Here is a 19,130-nt window from a genome sequence, read left to right on the forward strand (position 1 = left end):
ACGTGTGCCCTGCATTAATACAGCTGTGGGACTGTGAGCTGTCTGAGAAGTATGTGTGTGTCGGTAGTACATATTAAGCGCTTATCAAACGCCCGGGTCTTTTTTTTTTTTATCTTGGATGTCATCCGCATCTGGTTTGCGCTTGTCATACAGAGGGCTGTAGTGACGAATTAACTGATCAAACAAATGATTTGTGTTGCTCCACACTGTCAACAAAAACACCATCCTCTCTGCAGCTGAAATAATTCAGCATATCTTACACTGATTTTCTTTTTCCAGAGGTGGAAAAAGTACTGAAAACTTGTAATTAGTAAAAGTACCTTTACTTTGCTAAAATTCTACTCAAGTAAAAGTAAAGCCAGGCGGACACTGTGCGATTTTAGCCCGATTTTAAGCCCGATCTGGTCGGATGTGACTGAATTTCATGATCGGGCCGAATTTTAGCTTGATCGTGCGTCGTTTGTCGTGCAGTGTGAGAGGGGAAGCGATGTCCGATTAATTGCCCATACGAGCTGCGAATGAGCAGTCGGACGCGACCAGGGATTTCTGACATGCCAGAAATTTTGGTCGCTTGTCTCACAGTGTGAGCTGTTTTGCGGGCCGATTTCTTAACGTCACGACCTGTTTTCCCAAAAATCTGCACAGTAACTATAAATTATTATTAGTCATATTTATTTCTGTCAGTTATAAGGATTTATATTTATGTTCGGTACACAGACTTATAGCTTAATATAGCAGACACAGGCATTCTGCTGTTTAAGAATTTCAACAGATGCTTATTTTCAGTCAATAGCTGGAGTTTTTGAAAAGATAAATTAAAAGAGAAAATAACTTTGACAAACATAAATTTATTTTATTTCACTTTGCTATTATATCTGAAAAATAAAGCACATTGTCAGCCTCTGGTGCTGCCCGTCAATTATATAAAACTTAAAACATGCACAGAAATATAAAGCAATATTTTATAATTCCTTTCTTTTCGCCAGGGCAAATTTATTAAAATTATAAATATATTAATTTATTAATTAAAATCTCGTCCAGTGCTCCAGAATATTAGCCACGCAAAGCCAGCTTAGCGCAGCGCGTGGCATTGCGCGCAGAATAACCTCTGTCTTCTAAAATAAACGTTTTAATAAATAAGGTCGGAGAAGTGTAGTAAAATTAATGCTATTAAACTTACTAAAGCTAATAAATGTACTCATAATCAAGATAAATCGGACAAAATGCGCTGCGCCTCTCTCTCTAAATTCAGCTAAATTCAGCGCGAGGCTACAGATAATATAAAACTCAGTTCAGTTGAATAAAAATAAGTAAGGGCCTGTAAGTACAAGCAAAGGACCTGTAAGTAAATATTGTCAAATATAAAGAATAGTTTGAGGTTTTGGTGAGCTGTTTTCATGATTTGAAACTGAAACTAACTGAAACTTTGATTAATCTGCAGAAAGCCTGGGTTATTTTAAAGAATTTTTAATGAGTTTATATTTTATATTTATTCATTTTAATTATTTTTCTTCTTTTATTAATCAAATCATTAAATATATATCTTCATAAGATATTAATTTTTTACCTTATGTCAATTTTTATGATCTTTTTAAAAGGTCCTATTTTTCATTTTTTACGTATATATTTTATTCGTATATAATACATTTCAGTTTTTATTTCTATTTTTTATATATTTTTTTAATCCCTTTTAAACTGTTAATGCTCAGGCACTGTAAATGAGGGTCCCTATCCAGTGTGAATAATCGATTGCTTGTTTAATATTCAGTGTTGCAAAACCAGTTTTTACATAAACAATAAACAGAATAAAAAATAAAATTATTTTATTTTATTTAAGCTGCTGGTGTTTCTTTCGCAGCCTGACGAGCAGTCATTTTTCTATGCGCTCTCCTTCTGTAAAACGGACAACCCGTAGAGTCCACGTCGCCTCAGCCACCTGCGAGTCCATGTAGGTCTCTTCCGTGGACTTTCAGCGCACAACAGGGCACAAATAAGCAAAGCTAAGCGCTTTCTTTTGCAAGGCGACATGTTGTGTTGAAGCGAGAGTTTGTACGCAAAGAAAGCTCCGCCTACGGGCTGCGTTTAGACGTGCAGTGTAAGCTCCCCCGTCGCAGCAGGTCAGTCGGACCGTACAGTGTGTGCAGATGAATCGCAGGCGTTGTTCATACACGACAAACGATTCAAACGTGCAGTGTGAGCTCTCCAGAACGCATCCGATTACAAAAATCGCACAGTGTCCGCCTGGCTTAAAAGTACCCATCTAACAATCTACTCGAGTAAAAGTAAAAAGTACTCAATTTAACATGTACTTTGAGTAAATTTACATAGTTACTTTTAATTATTTGATGTAAAAAAATTGAAAACAAATAATACATTCAATTGATTTGAATGAACTATTGTACCACATAATATTTTAAACCTTTCAGGCAGTATTTGTTCAGACCACCGCATAAAATATTTTTAGTGGCATAGGTTTCTATGATCCATTTGTTTTCTTTACTGTTAAAAAGTTATGGTCATATAGGTGACTATAAACTGTAATTTTATAGTTTTACAGTTTATTATTATTTTTTAACTTGACATTGCAATTCTTTAACTGCTATTTACATGTTCTTACTGCTATTTACATGTTCATTTAAATAGATTGTTTAATAATAAAATACTTACCACCACATGCTTTCTCAGGTTTGATGTGGAAGTTTTGAAAGCTGACAGCTCTGTCCGGTGAGGCACATTTTGTATTGCATGAGGAAGTTATTGCCTCGTTATTCCACACGCGAGCATCCGTGTGCCCACATGTCCGCCCAATTTTATTTTTTACTCACTAATTGTGAGTTTTCCAATGTAGCGAAGTAAATTGCTTGTGTCAAAATGTACTTAAGTAAAAGTAAAATTACCTATTTAAAAAAAACTACTAATTTAGAAATTACAAATTACTCATAAAATTTACTCAATTACAGTAACTTAAGTAAATGTAATTCATTACTTTCCACCTCTGTCTTTTTCCACTCAAATCTTTACTTTCTGTGAGGGAGGGGGAAGTGTTGATGATAAAGAGTGTTTGGATGGTTCACTGTTCCTGCAGACACTGCATTTCACATCAAATAGCAACAAACTCTGTGTAATTAGGTCAAATAAACTGTGATTAGAGTAAAATAAATGATATTGGACAGATGTGCCCTGGCACTGCATATCCTGGAATGTGATTATTGCGCATGTGCACATCTCGATGACGTTGCTCTAATGATATATCATGCTGCCCCAACATGTACAGTGTGAACTCTTTGTGTTTAAAAGTGATTTTAGGGTTTTACTCACATACTGCACACAGAACTTCCGGATGGTGTAGTCCACCAGCACTGTGACGTCCTCACAAGCCACCCTCACACAGCCGTACTGCCAGCAGCCCTGATCCGGCCAGTACTGATAGCATTTCTCCTACACACACACAGACCCAAATTTAACAGTTTAATAACACGACTTTAACTATTTTATCAAACAGCATTAAATAAACAGGACCCCATACAAAGGTTGTGAGCAGAATAAAAATAATATTACAATAATGTAGTATATGGAACCTTTTAATGACTGCTTCTATCTTACAAAAATAATAAAGCTAACTTTGTCTGAATAAGCAATAGTTATTCATATTAAGAGGCTAACTAAAGCATGTAGATTTTCCATGTAGTTTATTTTACATTTGTTTGGGTTTCTAATGAGCTTTATTCTGATTATCTGCGTTGTGATGTATTAAATTAACTACTTATATCTACAACTTAAATCATTCCCAGATGTACACGGTATGGATTTATTTTAACACCTCAATAGTGTTAATTTTCTGTGTTTTTCACATTATAAGGCACACTTAAAATCCTTTAATTTTTCTAAAAATTGTCGCGTAATGTATTCATTTTACCAGTCAGGTTGTAAGAAGCCATTCCACTGAAGTACTGCATTGCAGTATACAGGATTTTGCCATTCAGAGGTGAGTATATTGGACTGTAGCCTGTCTGTTTTCTGTGTTAAAACAAGCTAGCTAATATTGCTTTGGTTTACCAGAACACTCAGGGTTCCTCAGTGTAGCGCTGTTGGGTGTCTTGCGCTAGTGGTTAGCTGCTAATACCAATACTGCTGCACCCAGCCTTAGTGGAAATCTGAAAATCTAAGCTTACTGTAAATGAACAAAATGGCTTTACTCACCCAAATAAACAGTTTTCTACAGAAATCTCTGTAGATTAACATCCAGAACTTATTTGACTTGAAAATGTTTTTTTAAGAATTAAAGTTTTGTTTACTTAGCTTATGTTTACTTAACTTAGTTATCCCCCCACCACCACCCAGCAGCAAGACTTGTTCAATTAGAAGGAAAACATGGTGACACCCCTGTTCCTTACCAGTGTTGCATGAAGCGTTTTATATTTCAGTGTGTCTTATGTATGAAAATAGACCAGAAAATAAATGTTCATTGACAGTGTGCCTTATAATATAGTGTGCCTTATAGTCCATAAAATACAGTAAGAGATATCATCTATAAAACTGTGGGATTCACCTCTTTTCTCTCGCGTGTGTTGGTCAACATGACGATGGTGGCAGACTTCTGCTCCCAAACCATTCTCCAGAAATCTGCCACCGTCTCTGGTTTTGGACCTGCAGAGAGAGAGAGAGAGAGAGAGAGAGAGATCACCACCTGTTAACTAAAATCACTTCTTAAAGATCAGAACCCTGATCAGATCCTGCAGGGCTGCACTGTAAAAAGTAATTTCACAACTTTTTTAAATAATATTAATAAGCTTTGTGTATATCAAGCAAGGGCTTGATAATCTTGCTATAATACATGAATTATGTATCATATGTAAGCATTATTTGTAAATATGATTTAAGAACTAAATAATTTCCAACAAGAAAAAAATATTTTGTTTATACTTACCCTGAGCAGCGATGAATTTATTCTTTTCTCTGTATCCCTACACAAAAACATGTGCACAAAAGAATGTATCAACAGACAATAGTCCAAGGCTGTGTCTGGTACCTATGTGCAGTATAATTATTATTATTTTATAATTGTTGTTTGTTTTAGTGTTATGGTAGGCTAGGCTAGGCTTTTATATCCGAATTGGTGATATTAACCAGCCAATAAAAGAAGACCTTCACAAACTCTCAGTAAAAGGAACAACAGTGTGATTTATTCTGAGGCAAAACAACAGGGATGCATTACATACACAATTACTTCTTACTATTTAAGAAATAATAACCTAAAATACTACATGCATGCATTATATAGCACTTTTAACAGAGTCATAACAGCTAATAATACTGGAATATGCTTTTCCATTAGTTTTTTCACATTAATTACATGAATAATATACTCACATCTATGTATGAGGCATTAATGTAGTCAGAGCACATGTGGTCATCGATGCGTGAGAGCACCACTCTGGAGTGATCGTCTGTAGACAAGGTTAATAACAGTCATCAATATTTCTGACAATCTGGCAGCTATATTAACTGCTATATGCTCTCACATACCAGTTCATTCATTTGACATATATCAACTATTTTATTAGAATAATTTACCATGAGCCAAAACATTATGAACACTCACAAATTTAATGCAGTTTGTACCTCACACTATAACACTGTACTTTACTCTACCTCACTGTACCACATTCAACATCATTTTACATCACTCACCCTTACTCTACCTCACTCTACCTTATTGCACCTTACTCTACCACACTGTATCTTACTCTACCACACTATACCACACTGTACCTCGCTGTACCTCACTCTACCACACTGTACCACACTGTACCTCACTCTACCTTATTGCACCTTACTCTACCACACTGTATCTTACTCTACCACACTATACCACACTGTACCTCGCTGTACCTCACTCTACCACACTGTACCACACTGTACCTTACTCTACCACACTGTACCTTACTCTACCACACTGTACCTTACTCTACCACACTGTATCTTACTCTACCACACTGTATCTTACTCTACCACACTATACCACACTGTACCTCGCTGTACCTCACTCTACCACACTGTACCACACTGTACCTTACTCTACCACACTGTACCTTACTCTACCACACTGTACCTTACTCTACCACACTATACCACACTGTACCTCGCTGTACCTCACTCTACCACACTGTACCACACTGTACCTTACTCTACCACACTGTACCTTACTCTACCACACTGTACCTTACTCTACCACACTATACCACACTGTACCTCGCTGTACCTCACTCTACCACACTGTACCACACTGTACCTTACTCTACCACACTGTACCTCGCTGTACCTCACTGTACCACACTGTACCTTACTCTACCACACTATACCACACTGTACCTCGCTGTACCTCACTCTACCACACTGTACCACACTGTACCTTACTCTACCTCACTGTACCTTACTCTACCACACTATACCACACTGTACCTCACTGTACCTCACTCTACCACACTGTACCACACTGTACCTTACTCTACCTCACTGTACCTTACTCTACCACACTATACCACACTGTACCTCGCTGTACCTCACTCTACCACACTGTACCACACTGTACCTTACTCTACCTCACTGTACCTTACTCTACCACACTGTACCTCGCTGTACCTCACTGTACCACACTGTACCTTACTCTACCACACTGTACCTTACTCTACCACACTATACCACACTGTACCTCGCTGTACCTCACTCTACCACACTGTACCTCACTCTACCACACTGTACCTTACTCTACCACACTGTACCTTACTCTACCACACTGTACCTCGCTGTACCTCACTCTACCACACTGTACCACACTGTACCTTACTCTACCACACTGTACCTTACTCTACCACACTATACCACACTGTACCTCGCTGTACCTCACTCTACCACACTATACCACACTGTACCTTACTCTACCACACTGTACCTTACTCTACCACACTATACCTCACTCTACCACACTGTACCTTACTCTACCGCACTGTACCTCGCTGTACCTCACTCTACCACACTGTATCTCACTGTACCTCACTCTGCCACACTGTATCTCCTTGTACCTCACTCTACCACACTGTATCTCACTGTACCTCACTCTGCCACACTGTATCTCACTGTACCTTACTCTACCACACTGTACCTCGCTGTACCTCACTCTACCACACTGTATCTCCTTGTACCTCACTCTACCACACTGTACCTTACTCTACCGCACTGTACCTCGCTGTACCTCACTCTACCACACTGTATCTCACTGTACCTCACTCTACCACACTGTATCTCCTTGTACCTCACTCTACCACACTGTACCTTATTCTACCACACTGTACCTCACTCTACCACACTGTACCTCACTCTACCACACTGTACCTCACTCTACCACACTGTACCTTACTCTACCATACTATACCACACTGTACCTCGCTGTACCTCACTCTACCACACTGTATCTCCTTGTACCTCACTCTACCGCACTGTACCTCACTCTACCACACTGTATCTCACTGTACCGCACTCTACCACACTGTATCTCCTTGTACCTCACTCTACCACACTGTACCTTACTCTACCGCACTGTACCTCGCTGTACCTCACTCTACCACACTGTATCTCGCTGTACCTCACTCTACCACACTGTATCTCACTGTACCTCACTCTACCACACTGTATCTCCTTGTACCTCACTCTACCACACTGTACCTCGCTGTACCTCACTCTACCACACTGTACCTTGCTGTACCTCACTCTACCACACTGTACCTCGCTATACCTTACACTACCACACTGTACCTTGCTGTACCTCACTCTACCACACTGCATCTCACTGTACCTCACTCTACCACACTGTACCTTGTTATTCCTCATAAAAAATAATTTTACATCACTCTACCTTACTGCACCTCACTCTGCCTCGCTGTACCTGACTCTACCACACACTACCTCACTACACCTCGCTGTAACTCACTTTACCTTGCTGTTCTTCATTCAACATCATTTTACATCAAACTACCTCACTGTACCTCACTCTACCACACTCTACCTAGCTGTACATCACTAGACATCTCATCTCGCTCTACCGCACACAACTTCACTCTACCACATTGTACCTTGCTGTAACTCACTCAACATCACTGTATATTATTCTAAATCACTACCACACTCTACCTCCACTCTACTACGCTCTACCAAACTCTCTATATCTTTGTTTTTCATTTTACCTCATTCTACTTCGCTGTACCTCATATTTACTGTGGACCTCTAACTCGCTCTACCTCATTCTGGCTCACTCTGCCTAGTTATGTTATTGTCACTTTGCTGCATCTATTTTGATGTGTTTATCACAACAAAATAAAACTGACATCACAGCCCTAGTGACTACCTTATAGGTTTTCACTGCTATTCAAATAATATCTATGCAGTGGTGGTCAGCAGTTGTGGTGAAGAGGGATGCTGCAACAGGTGGCCTTCAGTCGGTAACTGTAAACCTACAAAGTGTACGTGCATGATTTGAGTTTCAGATGCAGTGGCGAATGAGACTAGATACTGAGTTCTGAGAATTCAACAGATAGTTTTCTAATTTTCATACATATAATGCATATAACTATTAATAAGATTTGTTTTTCTTTCTAAGCATTAAGCTATAATATTTGTATTAGTGGTGTCAATAGCAATAAAAATATTGTATTATTCTTAACCATATTCTGTGATTAGTCATACACATAATCAACACTCACAGGGCAGTATGTTTGGATATCTGTTCTTCTCCTTGTTCTCCTCTCTGCTTGCCTCCTCGAACATCCCGCGGCCGAATCCACACGGCAAAGACTGCAAACACAGTTGAGAATGGGGAAGATTAGTTACTGAAAGCACTGTGGCTTTAGACTGTAGAGAGGGAGCAGAGAAATGTATAGAACTAAAGAAGAGAAGGAGTGTTCATACGTTAAATTCCTCTCTGAACAGTTTGCCATCATCTGCCATGCGCAGACGGAACTCTTCCTCCAGGGAGTCCAGCTGGATGGGGAAGAAACGCTTCGATGGAGAGGGAGAGCGAGGGAGGAGCACCACTGTCTGTTCTGAAATAGTGATATATATATATATATATATATGTAGAGAAAGAGAGAGAGAAACAAATATATATTTGAATTAAAAATAGAACTTACAGAACTTAAAGTTACAGAACTGATCTACAGCCAACAAAATGATATCTCAAACTGTATCCTATGACAGGGATGGTCAATAGAGCTATATAATGGTTAACCCTTTCTTTAGTAAAACTTTTTCCAGGATGTTTTAAAGACGTTTCCCATGAGGTTTTTTAGGATGTTTTCCAGAACATTGGACAAGTAATCTGAGCTTAGGTTTGACACAGGTTGTTTTGCAGAATCTCCTTATATTTTGCACTGCCCATCTATCCTTCAGTTTTACCACATGTTCAGTCTTATTCTCATCACATGATACTACCACCCCAATGCTTCATTGTTGGGGAGGTGCTTGTTGAGAAATGTTCAGTTTGAGCCATATACAGTCTATATATAATTAGTTTCGAACCAAATAACCTGTTCAATAACCTGTCTTAGATTAAGCCAATGCTTTGGAACTTAAAGGAATAAATACTTTTTCAGGGCCTTGTACAGTGTACAAGGGGTGGGCAACACAATAGTACTTTCTATTTAATATCCTTGATCTGACAAGGACGGGATGTCAAAATATGCTACAATGAAACGTGTAATGAGTGTAATGTGAATTATGTATTTAAGTGTAATGTAATTTGTATAAAAAAAATTAAACATAAAAAACAAGTTGTGCCCTCCACAAAGACTAGAAGGGCAATTTGGAAAGACAACCTAAACAAACACACCAACACACACCCCACCCACGCACACACACACACAAACACACACACTGCATTAGCTCCAGTTGTAAAGTTGTTTCTTTATAAAATAAAAGTGAACTTATAATGTTAATCCTACCTTGGTCTTCCAAGTATCCATTGGGTAACTTTTTGTCAACTGAAGTGACAAGATCCTTTCTTTGGTGCCTGAACCTTTAAAAACAGCAAAAAAAACAAGAATTTAAATGAAAACAAACTAAAAAAATCAGCAAACAACAATAAACACAGAGGCTCTAATGATAGTATCTAATCTAAATTATGATACACTGTAAAAAAGCACCAAAACACACCATCTAAAGCTGTTCTTTCTCATGGGAGACGGACTGTAGCTCTGATTCCACAGAGCAGCTGAGAGGCAATGACGCTCTGAGCAGCTCCCACAGCTGCCGCAAGTTTTACTGCACAAACAGCTGTCGGACTGTGTGGGCGGGGCCATATACACACACATACACACTCACACACACACTCGCACCCAGCCCATACACACACCCCTTATAACCACCAGCAAAGAAGCACATCATTAAGTACACGCAGCATGGAGTCACATTTAAAAGGGTAAGGGTTCAACTCCATCAGTTTAGCAGATAAGTTCAGTTCATCAAGCGAAATCTGGAAAATCTGCTTAAAAATGTATTAGTGAACATCAGTTATGAGAGGAATTTCAGCTCATCTTCTGGGTTGACTGAATCCAAATGAAACTAACCTTAATAAGAACGATTTACTGAGAGAAAGATTTGGCCAGATATCCTACAGTTCAGTTCAAAACACTCTACTGTCTAAAGATTTCATGTGAATGTTTGGACAATTACTGTAAATTATTAATAAAAAATAAATAAAACTTCATATGGAAATGTATGTTTCTGTCAGATTAAAATAATTTCATAAAAAAGTAGTTGTAGTCAGAGCAAAGTGTGAAATTCCAGGAACAATATATGAAAAACATTTTCACTGATATGGGCAATATAATCTGATGTCCACAAACAGAAGTAGTGTGTAACAAAGGTACTACTTTTTAATATGACTTAATAAAATATATATATATATATATATATTTTTTTTTTTTTCATGTCACACTATAAAAACAATTGCTATGCTATGATTTGCTTTAGGATGTGAAAAAATATTAACATATCAAAGTATTGCAAAATACTTCATTGCAAAATGTATCATTTTTCAAAAACACTGTATCAATGTTTAATTATTAGTTTAGTTGTAAACATTGGTGTCTTGGTGAGGTAAACCAACATCGGTAGTAATTTTTCTTTTGATCAAGCACACATACAAGGAAAAACAGTGTGTGTTTTAAAATAATGAAAATGACTAAAAAAAAGCCTGTTTAAATCACATATGTACATTTATTTACTTAAACCAAAACTTGCTTTTTATTCATCAAAAATATTTACAAATCTGAATAAATGCGTATCTAATGTTCTAATGTTTTTTTAATTTATTAAATTTGAATCCTAGATTTGGATATTCTAGCCAGTTAAACAAAAATATAAATAAGATATAAAACTTCAGGAAATTGTTGTTAGTCTGGTTGGGATGCATACTATGCATATATATGTGATGTTTTAGCTGTTGTTTTTCAAGCACGGACTATAATACAACTCCACAATGCCAATGCTGTCTGTCTGTCTGTCTGTCTGTCTGTCTGTCTGTCCAGTGTGTAAACTACCACCAACATGAAGGTGAACCCTACACAGCAAACATATTGTCAAATCACACAGCGATTTATAGAGTAATGCTTTTAAAAACAATCAACGCTTTATTTTTTTTAGATTAATCACATGCATTAAGTGTTAACATTAACAGCACTACAAAGAACATCATGCAGGACTTTGTATCAGTTCATGATTTTACCAGGTGTCTCTGCATTAATGGACAAAGCAGAGAAAAAAAAACCCAGACAGTGCAGTACTGCTGGAGAGAGTCTGAGGCTGGGTTCTGAGTGCCCAAACTGAGACTCATCTGTACAAATCTGATTATAGTCACATTTTAAATCTCTAAAATCTCCAAATGTGATCTGATTAGCAAAAAATTTAATTCTTGGATTTCCGACTGACTATCAAAAATGAATCTGGATACAATGCAGACATGTCAAAAAATCAGTTTTGTGCTGGCAGTCTGACCATAGCCTGAGAGAGGTGGAGTGTATTACAGTGCTTTATGGGAGAAACGAGTCTCTGTGCCAGTTATTGGCTGCAGGCAGGGCTGAGACGCAGTGTGTGCTACATCAGCATTATCTGACTGGCTTTTATAGTGTTTTACAGGCTGGCTGAGATCGAGTCGTGTTTGAGCTGTGCATGTGTGTTCTGTGACTGGCAGTTTTATTGAACAGTTAAGTTACTCAATTACCATTTTAAGCCTGGAAATGGAAAGCACTTGGAAAGTGGTCCTTTAACATCTGCAGGTGGGTAATTCTCTGAATCGGGAGCCCTTTAAGTCCCCCAGCTGCAGAACATTAACGTGGTGCTACTGTCTAAATATTATTGTCATTTACTATTAAAAATTATGGCTACAATTGGCAAAAAAAAATGAACCCCACTACACTAAATTCCTGTGAAACTGAATAAAACCACCAATAGTTGTACCAACTATAAAGTCAATGAGAAATTATTCAGATTCTTGCGTCCTAATTTAAGATATAAAATCATGAAATTTTGCTTGATTAAAAATCTTACATACTTAAACCTTACTACATAAAATTAGTTTACCCTATTGGCATATATAAGTTAATACATTTTTATATGCCAAAAAACTTGAAGTATTATATTTTCTAGGAATTCCAACAAAAGATGAAACAACATATTACATTATGTTCAAAAAAAAAAAAAAAAATGCACTCTATGTTTTTAGTTGGCCTAATTTAAGTTCTGTAAAATCTGCTGACAACCCTAGAATTATTATTATTTTTTTTGGTTTTTACTGTTTACCATCTTTTTTGCACTATACGGCACACTATAAGCCACGGTAAGCGGTAGTAAATTCCGCCCTAGGGTGATATAAGCTAGCGGTTCGTCCCACAAAGCTTGTTTTAACACGGTAAACGACAATAATACTCACCTCTGAGCAGCGAAAGAGCTAGTGCTGTTAGCAGCTAATGCTAATGCTGCTCCAACAGTGCTATCTGGGTTAAGCAGCAGGCTATAGGCCGATAATACTCAGCTCTGAATGCTGAAAGAGCTAGTGCGGTTAGCAGCTAATGCTAATTCTGCTCCAACAGTGCTATTTGGGGTTAGCAGCAGCCTATAGGCCGATAATACTCAGCTCTGAAGGGCCAAAGAGCTAGCGCTAAGCTCGGTTAGGGGCTAATGCTAATACTGCTCCAGCCTCGGTGCTGGAGAACTAAACTGAAACTCCTGTAAAAGCGGAGTGGCTATGACTTTTAAATTCATACAAAAGGTGCACCGGATTATAAAGTGCACTGACGATTTTATGTAAAATTTAAGGATTTTATAGTGCAAAAAAATACGGTATATTATATTGTGGTGACATTCACATGGGCTTCAAAATCTTAAAATATTTTTTTCCTACCCAAACTAAAGGCAGGACATCTGACTGTATATGTGGCCTACCTGAGCAGGTAGACTGTGAGAAGGATGAAGATGATGAGAAGAAGAGAGATGACGAGGGCAGAGGGCAGGACATGGGAACCCTGAGGAGCAGGCGGCTCTGAGGAGAAACAGCAAAAAAATAAAAAATAAACAGGCAGGACAGATTCTGTAGGATCTTTATCACATAAAAAAATCCTCATCAGAAATGAAGGGGAAGACTAGGCATACCTGCTGTCCGGTTGGCGTGTGAGGAGATGTTTGATATGAGATTTGTTGCCACCAGAAACAGGACCATCATGACTGCAGACAAACAGAAGCAAACAATGTAAATGCAGCTTTATAAAGCACATATTTTTAATCCATTTATAATGGAAAATCCACAGAAATCTGAAAGCGTTTGTGCTGGCTTGTGATCAACGTTGCGTCTCGTGATCAACTGCGTCATCTATGAACTCTATGACTTTTAGTTAACAGCTGTGCTGAACTTGTCAAGAGTTAATTACTTGAGTTTCTTGCCTCTTCATGTGTTTGAGAGCATCAGTTTTAAAGTTGTGAAGATGTAGAGTTACAGGTATACAGTGAATAACTCTATCTGAGTAATGTTCTGCTTTAAGAAATGAAGGTTAGACCATTTTTAAAAGTATCCTCACGTACAATTACAAAGACTATCAAAAACGTTATAATGAAACTGGCTCTCATCAGGAGTGCCCCAGGAAAGGAAGACCAAGAGTGATCAACTGCGTCATCTATGAACTCATTCAGAATCCCTATAGAGCCTTTATCAGGAAACCCATAAAGAATAACCCATAGGTCAGTGTAGAACCTTTAAAAATGTAATACAATTCTAGGCTAATAGGCCACTGTCTAAAATTACCCATCAATTTCATTCAACTAATCATAGATTGTCTCGAGAGATATATAGCATCTCCAGAGGCAACCAGATGCTCTACATGCTCTAAGCAGCACCTATGCACATTAGAAGTGGTAGCTAGAAGTTATAAAGAAACTAGAACATGTAACATGAAAAAAAAAAACATGTATATGTGAAATAAAGTTTGGTAATGCTGGCTTTTCTTTAAATTATTTCATCCATTTAAGCTCTCCAGAGTTCTCCAGAGGAACTTACACTGTCCTCAAGTTTCTCTTGTTCTATTTTTTCTTGTGCATGAGCTCATGAAATGCTGCTTTCATTATAATGCAGTGGCCCAATCCTATTGCACCTCTTGACTGATACCGTTATCAATATTTATCATGATAGAAAATATTTTAATAACAGTGACATAAATTTTAAACACATTTTCAATATTTTAGTATCACTCAGAATCTGCTTGAGGGCTGCATTAAGCTGCCAACTACATGCCATTTTTCTGACCTCATATAAAAAAGTGTTTTTTTATTATTTAAAAATCTGCATTGTAGATTAATAATAAAGTCATCTAAAATATAAGGAAAAAATATGGAAATATTCAGTAAAGGTTTTGCATTATTTTATTTAGATGACAGCTTTGCACATGAGGTAGAGGTAGAGTCGCCTGGAATGACTAAGTTAACAGCTGTGCTGAACTTATCAAGAGTTAATTACTTAAATTTCTTGCCTCTTCATGTGTTTGAGAGCAACAGTTTTAAAGTTGTGAAGAGGTAGAGTTACAGGTATACAGTGAAAAGCTCTATCTGAGTAATGTTCTACTTTAAGAAATTAAGGTTAGACAATCTTTGAAAGTATCCTCACGTACAATTACAAAGACTATCAAAAATGTCATGATGAAACTGGCTCTCATCAGGAGTGCCCCAGGAAAGGAACATTTTAAGTTACCAGCCTCAGAAACTGCAAGTTAACAGCATTCCAGATAAAAAACACCTAAATTATTTCGGAGTGTTTTGATTGTTTAACACTTTAAGTTTACGTTCTCTAACATCTGTTATCTGGTGACTGACAATCTGTTTGATATATCTGTTTGTTCAATATTGATATTTTCTCACAATCTTAGTTTGCTTTCTTTAGCACTAAATTAGAGTTTTAACATTCAGTTAGTCTGCATCTGTCTGTATATCTGTGCTCCTCATGAAATTGGCTTTTAGTGTGCATCCAGGTTTTTCAGGTCCAAATGTGAGTGTGGTAAACATTACCAACGCTGCCATCTGTGCTTAAAGCTGGCATGGAAATAGGGAACACACACACACACACACACACACTTTTATTTATTCCTGCCCTCCGCTGTGTGTGATTACGTGTAAGCTTTTGCTATTTCACCTGACTCACAGTGACCTTTAGAAGAGAAGAAAAGAGAACAGAGGTGGGTCTGATTAATCCCACCATAATCTGAAGGGGAAAGGCCTCCGCTATTTCCTGGAACTTTCAGTCACAGAGGTGAAGCTAGAGACGGCTGATGCAACCAATGACACATTCACGCTAATACAGAGACGAGCACTGAATACAGACAGTCCTGGTCCAGAACGATACAGCAGTTAGCTGACGGCATTGGCTTGTACTAGCCTTATTTGTATTCTAGTGTTTCAGTCATTTGATATTTTCCTGTGTCCATTATAATTGGGACTAGTTTCTGGCTTTGCCACAGGTTAGTGGTAAGAGATGGCTAAAATTAGCTGAATTCCTGGTTAGGCCTGTCACGATAACAACATTTTCAGGACGATATATTGTCCCAGAAATTATTACGATAAACGATAATATTGTCAAAAGCACCACTACAGAATTTTTTTTTTCCTGCTTCTGGGCTCCCAAAGGTGCTTTATTACGACAATGTGCCACACCAATAATATACTAGCATGATACTATTACACCATTTTACAGTTAAAGTAACTTTATATTATTAAGAGCAGACATTGAGCTCCCAATATAAAAATATTTTAATATCCTAAATAACTAAAACAAATAAAGTGCACCCACCCTGGGTTCTGAAAAACTGCACTAAATATTAAACAGACCCTTATTCAAAAAATAAAGTAACAAGAAATAGATTAAAGTAACATTTACATTAATTATTTTTTAAAAACTCTGAACACATGGGCACTTGCAGATTTCATTTTTCTGATCATATATGTATATGCTGTGAAACACACATTAGCTTAGTCCATATGATCGAAGACACACAGCTAGCACAGCAGTCCAGAGCTCTTGCTATTAATGGATTTTTTAATTCTGAGCAAGAAACACCAGCATGTTTAGCGTGTGGGGCTTGAGGCAGGATCAACAACAACCGGGGATTTTTTTTTTTATATTCAATATTCAGCTGGATGAATTGGGCTGGATGGTTGTGCTTTAAATAAGATCTCATGTTAGTAGTATTGTCAGCTTTTGTTTCCACTGTTGTGAAACCTTGTAAACATACCGGCTGATTCGTGTTGATGGTTCTCCTCGCTCATTTGGTTTAAAGTCAAAATACTCCCGCACCGGAGCCGTGGAATACGGTTTTAAAACACAGCCCATCCCGGACTGAACTTCCTCAAACGTTCTCTAAAGTTGTTTAGTTTTGAGAAAGTCCGATTAGCCTCGAATACATTCGCTAGCTAACACATCTCCACACACACACACACACTCTCCGCTGTGTGTGTGTGTGCGTGCTTCTCACTCTCACTGCTGCATGAACTCTGCGCACACTACAGTTTCTAACAGATAGATCCGGCGAGAGCCTGCGACAGAGCAGCGGGACTCGCTCTCTTATGTAAACAAATCCACGCGGAAACACACGGCTGTTATCGACGTTGGCAAATTATCGCAATAAAAAAAATTATTGTACGATTAGTCGATAACATAGTTATCGCAACAGGCCTATTCCTAGTTCCATCTATTAAAGCATCTATTCTAGGTCCTGAAGGAGCAAAGCAGCACCAGACCTTCAAACAACCATCGCCATGTTTCACGTTCAGTGTGATGTTCTTTTTCTGAAATTATGTGTGTAATTTTATGCCAGACATACCGGGACACACTTTCAAAAACGTTCCACTTTTGTCACGTCTGTTCAAATAATATTTACCCAAAGTACTGGGAGTCATCAAGATGTTTTTAGCAAATGATTTATAGATCCCAATAACTTTGTTTTCTCATCTGTTTTTGAATTTCTTCAGATTGCGGCATAATGTGTTGATTTTTGAGATCTTTTAGCTGCTTCATGTTGTCAGACAGGTTGTATTAAAGTGATTTCCTGATTCTACAGGTCTGGTAGTAATCAGGCCTGGTTGTGGTTAGTAGTAAAATTAAAGTCCCAACTTTCCAATAAGTGTGATAAATCACAGTTCATTTATGGGGTGGGAAATACTTTTTTTTTTTTTTTTTTTTTTTTTTTTTTTACAAATGACTAGATTGGTTTGGGTAGTTTTTTTTTCCTAATAAAAAAAATCATTATTTTGAAAGGCTTTTTATTTATTCAGGTTACATGTATTTGATGTTAAAACAATATATAAAATTTTAAATAATAAAATACGTTTGTTTGATAATCTAATAAAAGAAAGTATGACAAAAAGGAAAAACAAAAAAATACTTTTTCACGCCTCTGTATTTGCATATGTGCTATCTACTTGGTGGCTCTGTACATTCAGACACCATTATGTGTTTTTTGTGATAATTCTTTGATGCATTATACAATCTAAGGTTCCTGACAAGGCATGACAAATCCACAGAACTACCTAGCTAACACATTAGCACCCATTCCACCAGTAGAGAAATTACACATGAAACTTACAAATAGCATATTAGCTTTTTATTAAAATGGATTGTCGTATGGAAACTCCATTAGCTTATATACCAGCTAAAAATTTAGTACACGTTCAACCAGTATAGAACTACCATGAACAGAATACCATGTTAGCTTATTTGAGTCTACCGAAAAGCACCAAGCCTCCAAAACATGAAGGGCATTTCGGATAAAAACGTTTAATATTGTAGGGTTGGGTTTAAGTTTAATACTGGGGGAACTGGTGCTAATTTGTGAACTAGGTAGCTAAGCTATGCTAAGCTAACCATCTGGAAGGTATTTAAGCCAAACAAGGAGGGCACCCTTTACTTTTGACTTCTGTGGTCCAAAAGAAGTTGAAAAAAGAAGATACGTGTGTTTTTTTTTGGTTCTAAACGACAACGATAGCTTATTTAGTAGTGTGTGGCAAAGCCATACCTTTTACCTTGTGTGATATTCATACCTAATACAGCATTAAAAAAACATTAGTTTTTGGAGGAATGAACTGAAAGTATCTTGTATATTATATATTGCCTGAAAGGATCACGGGCCAGATGTGCATATTTGTAATAGAACGGCGGACACTGAGGTTGCATGTAGTTTCCAACATTAGAATACAACTATCATTAATCTAAACTTGAAGTAATTTTAAACCTTTATAAAATACACTGTGACATCACTTATTTCTCAAATAACATCAGTAAACTTCACTTATTTCATAATATTCTAATGATGTCTAATTTCATATAAAAGACTGTGCCCAAATACATTTGAGTACATTACACCCAATCCTTTTGAGATTTTACTTAAATAATATTTACTTAAAAATGTTCCTGCAATCATTTATTTGCATAATGTGTGTGTCCCCACCACAAACTCACCATCAGTGTGTAGTCTTGCCCACCAGGGTTACCTTCTTGTCAGTACAACTTAGCAGTTTACTTACATAGTAGAAATTAAATAAACATTACT

At 37.3% G+C, this 19,130-nt stretch overlaps 1 protein-coding gene and 1 long non-coding RNA gene across 9 annotated transcripts in view; both read right to left on the reverse strand.

The window, feature by feature from the left end:
- Positions 1-19,130, reverse strand: part of ptpreb (protein tyrosine phosphatase receptor type Eb) — a 58,947-nt gene that overhangs the window by 18,832 nt on the left and 20,985 nt on the right. The window contains exons 3-11 of one of the 2 annotated variants that reach the window (XM_049463954.1): positions 13,699-13,770; positions 13,492-13,588; positions 9,993-10,066; positions 8,962-9,095; positions 8,757-8,847; positions 5,371-5,447; positions 4,928-4,964; positions 4,550-4,647; positions 3,319-3,438 (exon numbers count right to left, since the gene is read on the reverse strand). In XM_049463954.1, the coding sequence (XP_049319911.1) occupies positions 3,319-3,438; positions 4,550-4,647; positions 4,928-4,964; positions 5,371-5,447; positions 8,757-8,847; positions 8,962-9,095; positions 9,993-10,066; positions 13,492-13,588; positions 13,699-13,768 (798 nt within the window). In that variant the 5' untranslated portion in view covers positions 13,769-13,770. Of the gene's footprint in view, positions 1-3,318; positions 3,439-4,549; positions 4,648-4,927; positions 4,965-5,370; positions 5,448-8,756; positions 8,848-8,961; positions 9,096-9,992; positions 10,067-10,203; positions 10,365-13,491; positions 13,589-13,698; positions 13,771-19,130 lie in introns of those variants that run through there. The other variant, XM_049463955.1, reaches the window with a different exon arrangement.
- On the reverse strand, positions 6,914-7,748 carry LOC125781048 (uncharacterized). Of its 7 annotated transcripts, none has more exons than XR_007424094.1 (3): positions 7,563-7,748; positions 7,143-7,332; positions 6,914-7,102 (listed from the first exon to the last, which is right to left on the reverse strand). It is a non-coding gene; the product is annotated as an uncharacterized LOC125781048 (long non-coding RNA). The 7 variants fall into 7 exon arrangements; XR_007424093.1 differs by having other exon boundaries at positions 6,917-7,072; XR_007424098.1 differs by having other exon boundaries at positions 6,918-7,052; positions 7,173-7,312.

Source organism: Astyanax mexicanus, chromosome 14 (genome assembly GCF_023375975.1).
Source record: "Astyanax mexicanus isolate ESR-SI-001 chromosome 14, AstMex3_surface, whole genome shotgun sequence".
NCBI lineage: Eukaryota > Metazoa > Chordata > Actinopteri > Characiformes > Acestrorhamphidae > Astyanax > Astyanax mexicanus.